Raw genomic sequence first — 14,543 nt, forward strand, 5'->3', positions numbered from 1 at the left:
GGTGTCCCCGCCCCTGGTGCGCCTACCACCCCTCGTAGTGATCCAGCAAGCTGCCCGGCCAGAGGTTTGTCTCACGAGCGCCTCCCGGACTCAAACTTGGCGGAGGTTTATAAAACCCCAGAATACCTTCCTAGAAGCCGTTACCTTCCAAGGGAAGGAAAGACACATACGGAGGTGGGACCAGGGCCAAGGCAGAGAAAGTAAGTCTCAGGATGTCTGCTCCTCATGGGTTGTCAAGATTCCCCACCCCCTACCCAGTGATACATGCTTCCCGGGGCAAGCCTGGGCCATGCTTTGTCCTGGGATGCACTTGCGGGTAGGGTCGGCTGCCAGAGGCTGCCTTGCAGAAGGGGGTGACCTGTATTAGAGACAGCACATCGCCCCCAGCTTCCCCACACCTTCACACAGGAAGACAGCAGGGGAGGGGAACAGAGAGGAAACCAAAGGAATAAAGGGGGTTCTACCAGGAACTGAACTTAAGTTTCCTATGGACGTCTCCACAGGCTCCAGGAGTACCCAGTGAACTTGAGGCACCTTCAGGAATAGCAGCTTCCCTGCTGTTGATGAATTCCTGAGCCCTAACAGGCCCTGGAGATATTTAATTCCCTCATCCTAGAGAGGAAGAAACCAAGGGAAGTAACCTGGCTGCTCTCCTGAAGTGGGGACCTACCCCCGTTCTGTTCAGGAGCCTGCTTAGTTCTTCCTTAGTGCCCGTTGAAAACTCCTCTAAGGATCAAGTCTGTTTAATCCCTGCATCCTGTCAGTGTCTGGCATATGGCAGGCATTCAAATAGCCAATGATTGTACTATACATGCTTAAATGGCAAGCAGGGCATAGAAGGCACTAAAAGAATCTTTCTCTTTTCCTAAGGTATCACAGTGTTGGGCAAATTCCAGAGGGGTAAGTGAAAATGTCCACATCACCTCAGACTTGGTAAGAAGTCAGAAGTGCTCAATAAATGTAATCTTGATATTAGGTTATTTAAAAAAAAAAAAAAAAGCAACCTCTGCTCAGTTTTTCTACACATTCAATTTTCATACTTATCAGATTAGGGGTGAATGGCTGCAACCCTAGCTGAGGGCAAAGGGGGGGGGCGGTCTAGAGGTTACTAGAGACAAGGCATGAGCTATAAATAACCATTTAAAATGATTAGCTATAACACTGAGTAACTAGAGAATGAGCAGACACTGAAATCAAGGATAGCCTTTGGGCCCAAAGCTGTAAGCCCCTAGGGTGGGAATCTCTATCATGTACAGAGGGAGGAGTTAGAGCAGTAACTATATCTGTATCACCACTACTTCAAAACACTAGATGTCATAAGCCTGTGGGAGCCCAGCCTTAATAAGTCCTTGACCATTTATCAGAAGTTACAATCAATATCAGTTCGGTGCTAGTAATGCAGTAGTGCTTTTGTCAATTAAAGTTACCTTCTCATTCTACATATTCACTAGGAAAGAATCCCCATCAAACATCTTCTGTTGAATAAGCAGGCTTTTCCTCTTAAGTGGTAATTACGAATAAACTTAATCTGGCTCCTAAATGGAACCCTACATTTAACTTTAAGCATCCAACTGGTTTTAGTTATAGGCCAAATACACAGAGGTCATGAGTTATAATTTATTTTCTTCTATTCCAATGGCTCAAGCTCTTAGTAAAAGCAAGCACTTAAGTAAGCCAACAAACCCCGAGTAAAGGTATGGCTGGTTCCCAAGTGAAAGCATGGCAGGATAGGAAGGGAGAAAAGCCATGAAAGAGGAAAGCCGACCTTGGTTGGAACCCAGTACGACTTGAGGAGGAGCGTCAGAAATAAAGCAAGCCCCCAATGACACACTCTATCCAGTCAGTGCAGCCACAGGAGAGGGTGAATTCAATCCAAATGGTTATTTATTCTAAAACTGGAAGCTACGGTGCCTACATTTTTGCCATAATGTTGTAATGAGAACAGGGGAGGAAAAAGTTACAGATGTAAACAATGACACAGTTACATTTTTTTTAAATGGTAAAACCCTTTTTTACTGGCCACTTCCAAGAATGCTTTACAGGTTGTGCAATAACATTTACAGGCTCCATGTGGTGGTTGTTTTTCTCACAAGCTTTTCCATCTACAACTACAACAGACGTCTGATAAGACACTAAACAAGTCTTCTAAGGAAAACAAGGGTAGGGATCCCGCCTGTTAATCCACATTTTCCCCCTTAACATTGTTTTTTCATAATAAAAAAACAGACAGAAACAAAACCCAGACATCTACTGTTGTTGCGAGTGATCTCTTGGACTAAACCGACAAGGACGTGGCAGTTTCACTCTCCACCCACCTAGAAAAAGCTTTTTTTTAAAAAAAATGACTTTCTAGTGTCAAAAATTAACAGCAAGTACCTCCCCTCCCCCCAAAAAAACCCAAAGCGGCTTAAGCTTTGTCCCCCTGGTCCTGAGGGCCTAGCATCCCCGAACCGTGCTGTAGACTATAAAAAGATGCTATTTGCTGGAGAACTAAACGTTTGAATAGGGGTGGCAGCTTCTGCCTCAGAGTCAATTTTCTGTTATAACATAATCTTGCCCTAAGGGAATTTCTTTGGGCTCCAGTTTCTACCTCCTCCTTTTTACCTCCCTGACACTATGAGCAAAGCTTTCTCAAAAACTCCCCTTAATGATAATAAAAAGTTAGTGGGTTACAGAAAAATTCATGCAATCACTTCACCCACTGCCACACACAAATCCATTTGATGGCACCACAGAAAAAGCAGGTGCCCAGAGAAAGGACATCATGATGAGCAAGCAAACGTATTGCCTATCAGCCCCCCATTCCAGCCTCCGGCTCAGAGGTCCTTGTGGAGCAGAAGGGCGACAAGAGGGCCAGGACGAGGGCCTGTGCACCCTCCTGGGCACGGCAGTAACCGTGGGAGAGGGAGAGAGAGGTCAAATCTCAGCACAACATTTTCAACGGAGGACTGCCCAGGTAAGGAAATGGAAGTGAAGTACCTTCTAGTAGCACAACCCAGGGCTCCCCTCGCCAGGAAGTGCAGCAATGTGTGGTGTTCGCTGAGTAAGCTCTTGGCTGACACAATGCTGAGCAGGAAGGTGAATGAAAACTGAAGCTCAGTATTGAAAGAGCATTCCCATAACCCACCCATGTTCTTGAACCAGCAACCTGAAGCTGTCTGTCAAGAACTGGGAGGGTGCTGGTAAAGTTACAAACAATAACTCTCCCGACTGAAGTCTCTTGGCTAGAGGCCTCTCTGGGACACACAGGGAAGGCACCCCAGGAGGAATCCTGTTTCAACAAGTCGGGAAGGGGTGCTCCCTTTCATGCACACGCTGCACACGCTCACATTCATGCTCTTCCCAAGTTCCAGCAGCCCCACGGAGCTGCCTCCCACCCCCCCACCCTACCCTTTTCTATTCACTCTCTATCTGTGTATCAAAAAAGCCAGCAGGGCCCCGGCCCTCCACACTGTAGAAAATAGCTGCTATTCTCAGCGCCTGGGCCTGGTAGCCCACACCACAGGATTCACCTATATACATATCCTGCTGCAGTGAAAAGAATCCTGCTTCGTTTCTGTGTGAGCTGAAACCCTGAGAAACGTTCCTTTTCTTGAACTATAAGAGGACAGATTCTCTAACAGAGATGATTTCAGAGACTTCCCACCTGTCTCAACCTTGGAAGACAGAGAGTAGAGACTGGCAAATCACAGTCTTCAGGCTGAGGGCTGCAACCCCAACTCTTCCCCCGGATTTTATGGAAATCCATTAACAGATACAGAGAGGCTGCAAGCTATTCTGCTCTGCAATCAGGAACAGTCCCCATGCCTCCTTGGCGTGGGGATCCTATGTAACAGAACCGCCCAACTGGTAGTCTCCATGCCTCAGCCAAACAGCACAAAGGCACAGGAACGTGGAGATAGGGACACTATGGCCTCCCAGCCCACCGGACCAGATATCCCAAGAGGGAAAGGTCGGTAAAGAAAATACAAACGGTTAGTTGGTGCAAGTGATTGATAAGAGCTGATCGTTTATTTTCACTGCCCCAGTCACAAGCTCTCCCTCTGTCCCCACTCCTGCCTGCTATGGAGAGCGCCCTCGCTCGCACGCCTCCCCACCCTCTCCGCACCACCTCGCCGTCACTCTCCCTTACTCGGCTGCCGGTCCAGCTGCCTTAGAATGTCAGAAGGGTGACATTTTCAGTTCTCTCTTCCTGTCTGACTGCAGGGTATAGGACAGGCAGCCCTAAGTGCTGCTTTCTGAGCAAATGTTTTTTTGATTACAAATATCTAACTAGGTTTGAAATGTTTTATAGAATAAGACAATATTCTTTTCAACAAACTTTAAAAAAAAATGTACAGTTTTGTTGTTTGTTTCCACCCCCCTCCCCCCACTGCTTGCGCACCCTCCCCCCACCGCCCCTCCCCGGCAGCTCAGCCCCACCCCGGCAGCCCCTGTTTTCCTTGGTTGTGTTTTGGGGGGTGCTTGGCACCCCCAGAGATTCAGCTTCATGGCTGACAGGCGACAATGGCAGGGGCTTCACCGATACCCTTGGTAACCGTAGTAGTTCCTGTAGTATCGGTCTCTGTCCTGGGGATGGTGGTAGTAGTAATTCTGCCACTAGAAGAAAGGGGAAACTCCATCACTTGGAGCCACAGCTGGCTGAGGACGGAGAGGCATGACACTCATCCCTCTGGTCCTGCCCCCCTTCATCTCTCTATCCCCAGATGATACTTACATCCCGACTGTATTGTCTGTAATAGTCTCTGTATCTGTTGTACTCATAATCTCGCCCATAGAACCGATCGTAGTCTCCCCTGTATCGATCGTAGAAATTACGGTAACCCTGAGAAAGGAGAAAGAGAAGGAGTGAAGATGTGTGGGTTTTCAGCATCACAATCCACTGCTATCCCCCGTCTTAAATGAGACACATCTTCACTTGATATTATAAACAAGCTTAACCTTCCCAGGATAAAGTCTTCCAGAGGAACAAATTAAATGGGCAAAACCCTAAGCCCTGAGAAAACAGCCCAAACCACTCTGCTCCCCCAAGCCAATAGGAATGGCTGTCACGGCCCAGAGGGAGGAGCAGAAGGAGAGCTGCACTCACCCCTCTGTTTCCAGACTGCCCCCAGTACTGCTGCCCGTAGGCCCGGTTGTCGTAGCCTCGGCGCTGCCCGCCCACTGGAAGAGAAATGGAGAGCGCGCTCAGACAGCTGGCATGGGGTCCTGGCTCCACATCTGAGTGGAAATCAAAAAGTCGGAGCCAAAGGCAATTCTGGGGGAATAGGAGGCCTGCTTCTGCCAGGCTCACACAATGTTAATTAAAGCACCAGCCAGGATCTTTTAAAAAGTCTGAGGGGGGGTAGGGCAGAGGAATAGAGACACAAGAAAACCAAGCCACCTTGGTTTCACCTTTTGAAGCTCCCCAATTCCTGCAAAACATTTAAGATGCCAAAAGCATACATGGCAGAGTTAGAAACATGAGTAAAAACTGCCATTCGTAGAGTCACAGACTTTTAGCCCTGGAAGGGATCCTGGATATCATATAACCCAGACCCATCATTTTATACAAATGAACAAAGTCTAAATGATAAGCTCTTCCAGGGTAGGAACTGTTGGTATTCCCACTGCCCAGCACGTAGCAGGCACTCAAGAATTTTGTTGACTTACACTTATAATTACGCGCACACACACACACACGCATTTTTAATGCACAGTGAATGCACACTGTGGCGGGGGTTGTTAACTGACAAACTAGACATTCAGGAGGGAAATTAATTCCACTAATAAGCTAACTTACTGTCTAACACCCGCCCCAGATTACTGAATAATGCATTCACTTACTGCTCTATACAGTTGGGTTGATCCAATAGACAAAGTAGCAAGGAAAAAGATAATCTGATTTCACTGCACAAATCCTTCATATAGACTACAATAGTGAAGGGGGAATCCATATGTAAAAATGAAAACCAGATAAATGAACAGGCTCAAGCATTGCTTTTCAAGGAAACAAATATTTTTGTTGAAAAATAACTACCTTTTGTTGAAGGATTATGGAAAAAGCACAAGAAGCTGGGAGTAAAGAACACAGGAGAAAATAAGCTCCATAAAGAAGGGACTTCCTTATTGTTGGTGATCTGACTTGGTTTGCCTGGCCTTTCCTTGTGGGTCCTGCTGCACTCAGCACAGAGAACAGACTGAGGCTCGGGCTGGCAGGTCCCCAGGACTCACCGTAGCCTTGGCCTCTGCTTCGGTTCTGCCGGTTTCGCTTGTTTCGATTGTTTCGGCGGTTTGTCCGCTTCTCGGAGGGGGGCAGCAGCTTCCTTGCCTCCTCCTTGTACTTAGTGACAATGGGCTGAGCTTCCTCCTTCTCCAGCTCCCCGTATGTCACCTCATCCATATAGTCGCATTTTTCAGGCAGAGAGAAGTTGGCTGTAAGAGTAAGAGAGAAGCTTGTGGGCCTCCAAGTACATAGACGGGTAAGATCCCATAATGAAAACCCCACTACAAGAATAAGATTTTCTAAGCCTCATCTATTAATGCACAGAAGTGTGCTGGGTTCACTCTACGGGTTTTCCCTAAACTGTAACAGCCCCAGGCAAAGGGCTATCTGCAAACTGTAGATTTACAAGTTCTCAAGTGATCCATAATAAATTAAGAGTGAACTGGGTTAAGGTTTCTTATCAGGACAGAAGCAGGCAGCCAGAGGCTAAAAGTAACTGAGAAAGTTTTGGTGTTGGTTAGATAAGAAATACACTTTTAAAGAGACTCAAGAAGAAACTGACCCCAGCCTAAAGGCACTTACTCATCTATACAAGGAAAACAGTTAACAAGAGTACGGGGTCCTCATTAAAACCACCTGTGTATGATGGGAGAGCACACTTGCCAGTCTCTAGACATCAAGTTCAGAGGCTGAGTCCCAGCACAATTCAGTTCAACGAGGCTCTCCTGATTCTTAGATGAATCCAGTTAGCCCTCCGTTTTATAAAACTGAACTAAATTCCTCCAAGTGCTTGAGTACCAGTTATGGACTGGCTTAGTTCATTCTAAGTAAACTCGGAGAATCCAGCTCTTAAATGTGTAACCAGCTCCCATGCCTGGGCATTATCAGAATTCAAAGAGCCAGTAGTTGATAGCTCAGGTGGGATGCCAGGCGCTGAAGGCAGCAAGGGGAAAAACCAAACTCTGAGGTGAACAGCAAAAAACTAGATCAATCAAGATAGTTAATTTTGCCTTGTAGGGAACCTTGCTGTAAGGCTTTGTACCACACATATCAAAACCCAAAACAAACAAACAAACAAAAAAACAGGCCTAATGTGATACTAGAAATCAAAATATACTGATGAGGTCATTCACCCCAACCACTACCATTTTAATTTGAACCACAAGAATGTCCCATCTCTAGAATATAAATTCAGTGAAGGCAGAGCTTCATTTCACTCATTCTTTCCCTGTGTCTAGAACAGTACTGGACAAATAGTAGACACTCTAAGTATTTACTAAATGAATAACTGACTCATTGAAGCCTCTGCCTTAAGGCTATCATCCTGTGGTCTATCACCATTTCTCTTTTTGCATTTTATCAGAATGAATCAAGGGGTTATTGCTTCACCACTCTGCTCATTCATTAACCTTCAAGTGATCACACCCATTAATTTATTCCACAGATTTACACGTTACATGTGGAGAATCCTCCAGGTGCTAAGAGGCTCTAGTGAGGTGTGCATGGACCAAGGACAGGGCCCCTAACTTGCAGCGTTTAGCCCACCTTTCATCTCCAGCATTATAGACTCAGGCACATCGTCTCCCTCCACTTCCTTCCTCAGCTCCAGCCTCTTCTTCCAGTCCTCCTCATTAGGGACGACCACCACCACTTTCCGAGAGAAAGTCTTGAACAGCAATAGCTTCCGCCGTTGGCCAGAGTTGTACACGTTACACTAGGGACAAGAGGAGTAAGAGACGTTTTAGGAATAAAAATTAAACTCTGATTCAACCAACAATTACTGAGCATCTTTCACAAGTGAGGCACTAGATTAGGGGTCTTATTTACACAATCTCTTTGAATTCTTCCAAAGCTACGTGATGTTATCCTGTTTTACACAACATGAAAATTGAGACTCAAGAGAGGCCAAGACTTGTCCAAGGTCACAAACCTAGTAAGTGGTGGAGCCATGAATCCAAAGCACCAACGCTCTTTCCATTGCCTCTAGAATGTGTTTTATAGTCTGGGTCCATACACTCTCTGGTAAAAACACTAAAAGTTGTATCTCTGAGTTCAAAACACATTACAACCGTAACAGAACCACTTGGTCATAATCAGGTAACCTGATTCTGTTACTTAATTCAGTCTTTCTCTATATACGCACCCTATTTTGACTCTGAGCAATTTATTTTAATGAGATTTTTAAAAAAATTATTTATTTTGGCTGTGCCGGGTCTTAGTTGCAGCATGCATGCAGGATCTAGTTCCTTGACTAGGGATCGAACCCAGGCCCCCTGCATTGGGAGCACGGAGTCTTACCCACTGGACCACCAGAGAAGTCCCTGAGCAATTTTATCAGATTAAGTGGATACCAAATCTTTTATCTTTGGACCTACTGTTAAATTAGGTTTCTTTTGAATGTTTGAACAATACCTGATCAAGAATGAAGTTCCTCTTTGTCCGGGAAGCAATCTGCACCAGCTTACTAAGGCACTGGGAGGCTTGCTGAACTAAAAGGTCTCGGCTTTTGGGGTCCATCTGTGGCTCCTCGAGCCCCTTCATCTAATGAGTTTGAGAGGAAGAGAAACGCAAGAAGTTACACAGTAAGTTAAAGCCCAAGAATCACTGGTAAATGCCACACCACCACCACATCAGTTCACTGACATTCCTCAGTGCTGGGAATGTTGTCCATTTCCTACAGAACTCATTTCCAGTCTCAATCTGGATATACTCCAGACTTTACCAGCTTTCAGATTTGACAACACAGCAAAGGAAAACAAATCTACCATAAACACATACTGAGAACTCATTTCTTTATTTGTGGGGCCCTTGTTCTCAGACACCTGAAAGACCAACTCCACTGGGAAAAGATTATATAAGTTTCTTGGTACCTCAAGAGCTAATATCACAGCGGACTAACCCCTCCCAGCAACTCACCCTCATTTGATTGAGCACAGTCTCAGCTCCCAGGACATTGTATCTTTTCTCAGGGTTTTCTTTTGTGTATTTCAGTGCCCACTGGGTCTTTCCAGATCCAGGCAGTCCCACCATCAGAATCACCTGCAAGTAAACCAGGAATGCTATAAAAAATAAGTGAGGGTCATGTTTACAAAGCCCAATTTAAGAACATCCTCCCCTTCCCCCAGCTGGGTAAAGTTTTCAGAAGAAAAGCGACCCACCCACCATTCCAAGCATAAGCACCAAGGTTCTGCACACTCTCCGGCATACCTCACACTCCTCTATGGTCTTGGGAGGGACCGAAGTGCGCACGCGCTCCTCCACAGGCACGGCATGGATGAACACAAACTCTTCTGGCGGTGGGAAGAAGGGCTCCTCCTTCTGACCAAAATTTAATTCTACAACACAATTTTTGCAGAGGACATGGGGTAGGAGGGCCCGGTCAGCCAGGGATTCCTTGTTGATACGGAATGCCACACCAAGGTCTTCTCCATTCTTGGAAAAGGAAAGTTCTACTTCTTCAGCCTCAAAATTCTACAACGACGAAAGACAAGAGCATTTATGGGCACACAGAGCTTGAGGTTGATTAATCTTACAATTTAATCTTTTTTTTCTCTACTCCAACTGCTGTACTAAACAACTATGTGAGCAATGCATCAAACGCAGAAAAGACAGCAGCTGATGGGAAGCAAATTGATCCCTAGTGCCCTCTATTTACTCCTTGTTACAAATCTACAACTTTCAGGAGCACTTACAGCAAAGCAGCCAATGACATCATTCTCCCCAAAAGTCTGGCCAAATTCCTCAAACTGCCCATTCTCTGCCTTGAGTCCTCGTCCATCGAAACCGTAAGAGAATTCATCCTCACCTAGAATAATCAGCAGATTAGTTACCTACACTCAAACCTCCCACAGAGCAGCAAACGCTAAAATGATTAAGTTAAAAATAACTTTACCAAGCTGTGGATGGGAAAAATCAACAGACCATCCAACTCGAAGGAGAGAAACCTCTGTGCAGCCTTCTTTCATTGGGAGATTCTGGGTTATCTGGCCAAGTCAGAAAAGGAACTTTCAGATACTCGAGCAAAGTCTATGAGTTAGACAAGATTTTGACACAAACCGAAAACGACAACTATCACAACTCAACATCAGAAAAACAACTGTCAATGAACTTAAACCAAAGCCATGAGGGTCAATTTCTTGGTTACTGGAGCTACGGTTGTCATTCAAGTGTAGTGCCTTTTTCTGCACTAATAAAATACTGGTGGGCGGTAAACTACTATGTACTAGAGCCCAGTACATAGTAGTTTAGTGACTAATTTAATAAATGAATGGTCCTAATGAGCTGTACACACTACCTTGGCCTCAAAGCAGACTTTCCCCTTTGTCACTCCATAAGTACTTCTTGCCCCAGACCAAAGGGTGGGGAACTTCTCTGAGAAAAGTGGCTGCCCTCCATAGCGGTCTTTGCTCACTTGAAAATGGAGATCCGAGGTATCTGTTAAGAAAGAAGCAATCTGTTTACTCCAATGCCCAACACTTGAAGCCACCAATAGAACACAAATATACCCAGTTCTCAAGAATGGATACAAAGTTTAAATCTCTTCAAAGTTGCAGGCCATGAAGTTTCAATCTCCAAAATCACTTTTGATTGGTTTAAAACCTCAACCTGTCTGTCTTATACATACACGTGTCCAGGTTCACAAGAGTCTGATCCTCTTCCTCATCTTTTGCCTCTTCTTCCGGGGGTGGTGGAGACTTTGAACTATACATATGAGAGAAAAACAAATACGATGTAACCAAAGTCCTCTAATTTGAAAGGTGTCTGCATGACATCAGGTCTGTTTATCAGCAAATATAAAATTCCAGCAGACAGCTTCTTTCAACAAATGTGAAAAGGGCAACAGGAGCTTTCAGGGTAGATTTAATCTAAAACTTAGGCCTGTAAAAACCTATTCCATTTTTAATCCACCCCTCTTTCCAGACTCTCTGGTCAACATCAGGTATACCAAAATCAGAGCAGACACTCCCTTCAATGAAAGGGACTATTTCCCTCACCGGCTGTGGTAAGCCTCCTCTCGGAATTCATAGTAAGCTCGGCCATGTTCATCCTTCTCATCCCGCTGTCTCTTTACCCCCCGCCGCTCACCATCTGAGCCTGCTGGTTTTGACTTTTCACTATCTTGGTCATCTCCTACAAAAAGGAGGGAAAGAAAATCAGCAGTTTTCATACTGGAGTGTAGAATTAGCTCAGAACCAACAGAAACTAACGGAAGACCTGCATATCTGTCTAGTCAGAAGAGCCAGGTTTTTCCCATTGCGTTCATAGAATGTTTTATTTCCAAAGATGATCACCTTCCTGTCATTGGCTGGGATTTTATTAAAAAAAAAAAAAAAAAAAAAAAAAGGGACATTATGGGCTAATTACAGTCAAGCAGTAGATTAAAAATTTGGCAATTTTTGCATTCTAAATTTATCTGCTTAAATCAGGTCAAGCTTGCAGATTTTCCCACCAATATGACATAAAAGAAACATCCCATAAGTTTTTTAAAAACTTCATAGCTTAACTTCGATTTCTATCAGATTTGGATTTAAGCTGGACACTTAATATATGTTTTCCAACACTCTTCCACAGCTTCATGTTACAGAAGCCTCAATTTTTTTTTTTTAAGAGTTTGCCTTTCCAGCTTTGAAACGCACAGCCATCCACAGCTTTACTTACATAGCTAACGGACTATGGTGTATATACAGAGCTGTATTTTTATCACAGATTTTTACTGAAACTTGCAGGAGCAAACCATTAAGTCACAAGAGACCCGTAAATAATACTGCGTCTTTACTGCACATAATTTGGGGCACAAAGGTGCTGTCATACAGTTAGCAACATTCTTCACAAGAGGAGGAAAAAAACCCAATTTTTCCTTGGACTTTTTTCGGTTTGTAACACTAAAGTTTTTAATAATAACTTCTTTAAAGAAGTCCTTTATCCCTCAACCTTTTTTATCTGCTATCTGGCGGTACACGTTAAGTCAAAGGTTATGTAATGGGATTTTTGTTCCAGGACATAGGACAATCTGCAAGTTGCATGTGACTGTTGTAGAATGGGTTCCAATTATACCATCACGCCAAGCAGCAGCCTAAAAAATGTATTATAAAAGGAACTAAAGCAAGCCACTTCATATTAAGAATGGGAAGCCGCTCTAGCTTTCCTCCCTACTCTGACAAGACAGTTATGGATCAGCTCCAACCATCCAATTACTTCAAAGAGAGAAAGGTCACTAACTCCCTAGGGCAACTCTATACAGTCTCTTCCACAAGGTTACTCAGTGGACCCACCAACACCCCAATCATTTCAATTCAGGAAGTCAAGGACCCGAAATGTAAAAAGCTAGCTAGGTGTACAGCAATTATACAAATTTGCCCATCCATCCACTCAGATGAAAGATTAAAATTTAGTCGTAAGAATTCAGACAAGGTTAAACCCCTAGCCAAATAATGTTGATTAACATTCTAAATGCTGTAGATTAAAACTTTTTCTTCCGTAGGTTAACGATTAAACTTGACACCCTCACACCACAGGCTGCTGAAGCAGGAGCTGCTGCTAAAAGCAGGAGCAATGTTAGATTTCCAGGTTTTCGCTGTGGCTCAAACTCTAATATTGAGCTTTTGATGGAGCGAACTTTGACGAACTGAGCTTATTGCTTAATTTCATGGCGAAAAAGTCAACAGTCGGGCCGAAGCCTCCAACAGTCGGTCTGGCTGTCCGTGTAATCAACAATTCCTCAGTGCATTCTCGGTTTAGGAAAAGATAACCAGCACCGCGGGAGCCTGCTCCAACAGGTAGCTCATAAGCAGTTCGCAAGCAACATCGCTTACTTCCATCCACTACCACCAAGCAACCAAGTTAGGCAGGAACCTCCCGCCTGCAGAGAGTGGGGCCACCAGAGGTAGTCAAACCCCCCCCAAAAAGGTGGGTAGAGGACGAAAGCCACCTCCCCTGGGGAGTCCCATAGAATGGCGATGGGAATCGAACCCCGCGATGCAGGGCTTGGTGCTGGGTCAGGGGCGCACCCGGCAGATTGGAGCCGGGCTCCGCTGCCAGCTCCTCACCCTGCTCCTCTGCGGCCTTGTCACCCGGCGCCTCGGATCCCGGCGTCTCGTCTCCGCTCCGATCCTCCGGCTCATCTTCCTCCCCCTTGCCGGTGCCCTGCTCTTCGCCACCGTTCACCCCACCTGACTCGGCTGTGGCCTCCTCCTCCGGTTTCTCGGAAGCATCGGGCTCGGCCGCGGCCTCCACGGCTGCCGCCTCCGGGGGCTCCGGCGGCGGCTGTGCGGCCTGGCCCGAGGCCTGGGCAGGGGGTGGCTCTTCGTCTTCGTCCTCAAGCAGCGCCTCCTCGTCCTCCTCCTCCTCCTCCTCTTCGTCCTCCTCCTCGTCCCCGCCCGGGCCGCCGCCCGACGCGGCCACAGGCCGAGGCTCCGCCTTGCAGGCCCCGCCGGGCCCGGCCCCGCCACCGCCGGCCTCGTCCTCGAGCATCTCGGCGTCCAGCGCCTCCTGCAGCCGCTGCGCCAGATCCACCTTGAGGCCGCGCGAGTCCAGGCCGCGCCGCTGCAGCTCCGACCGCAGCTCGGTCACTTTCAGCCGCTTCACCTCCATCGCCGCCGCCGCCTCCTCCGCCTCCCGCCGCCTCCTCCCCTGCGAACCGTCGACCGAGCCCGACCGCGCAGGCGCCGCCGCCGCCCGCCTCCGCCTCACGCGCCAGCACTGAGCCCGCGCGAGCGAGCGCACGCACGTAGGCACGCAGGCAGAGGGCCGCGCGCAGCCTCCGCTACGTAGTGTTTGTTTCTCGCCCTTCCTCCCTCCCCCTTTCGGCCCTCGGAGCCCAAAACAACGCAGCGGGGAGCTGCTTCCTCTCTAGCCACCTTGGTTCCCCTGCCGCGGGCGGGTGGGCGCGCGCCGAGGACGACGGACTTCCCTCTCTTTACCTCCCGCCCCCTCTCACCCCCTGGGCCAATCGCCGCCAGCGGCTTCACGGCGCAGTCGCACCGGAGCCGGAGACGGGAAAGGCTGGCTTCGGCTCAAGTGCCTCGTAGTACCGAGGCGTGTGCGCACCCGTCTCCCCGTACTTCCAGCCGGGGCTCCGCGCAGCCGCCCGGAGCTCCCTCGCCACACGTCCCTCCCACCCCGTCACCACTACTTCCGTCTGACCCGATCGTGCTGTTGTCGTAGGGCTTGCTCGCTAATCTCTGTTCCCTAGTGTCTATTCGTGCAGCCACTTCTTGAGAGAGAAAAAAGCCAGAAGGAAAGCAGGGAAGCTCCTGCAACGTGAATGCCTACTGGCAATTGTCTTTCTGGTTAGTCAACAAAAGGGCTCTCCAAAACCTTGCAAGGACTGCAGTAACTA

At 47.1% G+C, this 14,543-nt stretch overlaps 1 protein-coding gene across 2 annotated transcripts; it reads right to left on the bottom strand.

The window, feature by feature from the left end:
- Positions 1–4,410: 4,410 nt before the first annotated feature.
- HNRNPUL2 (heterogeneous nuclear ribonucleoprotein U like 2) lies at positions 4,411–14,260 on the bottom strand. Of its 2 annotated transcripts, XM_068554678.1 has the most exons (14): positions 13,252–14,258; positions 11,200–11,335; positions 10,830–10,906; positions 10,500–10,639; positions 10,098–10,188; positions 9,898–10,010; positions 9,413–9,676; positions 9,122–9,244; positions 8,618–8,746; positions 7,751–7,919; positions 6,214–6,414; positions 5,090–5,163; positions 4,718–4,825; positions 4,411–4,599 (listed from the first exon to the last, which is right to left on the bottom strand). In XM_068554678.1, the coding sequence occupies exons 1-14, from the start codon at positions 13,793–13,795 to the stop codon at positions 4,519–4,521; spliced, it is 2,250 nt and encodes a 749-aa protein (XP_068410779.1). In that variant the 5' UTR covers positions 13,796–14,258; the 3' UTR covers positions 4,411–4,518. The 2 variants fall into 2 exon arrangements, with proteins under 2 accessions (XP_068410779.1, XP_068410780.1); XM_068554679.1 differs by lacking the exons at positions 4,411–4,599; positions 5,090–5,163 and having other exon boundaries at positions 13,252–14,260.
- Positions 14,261–14,543: the final 283 nt, after the last annotated feature.

Source organism: Eschrichtius robustus, chromosome 11 (genome assembly GCF_028021215.1).
Source record: "Eschrichtius robustus isolate mEscRob2 chromosome 11, mEscRob2.pri, whole genome shotgun sequence".
NCBI lineage: Eukaryota > Metazoa > Chordata > Mammalia > Artiodactyla > Eschrichtiidae > Eschrichtius > Eschrichtius robustus.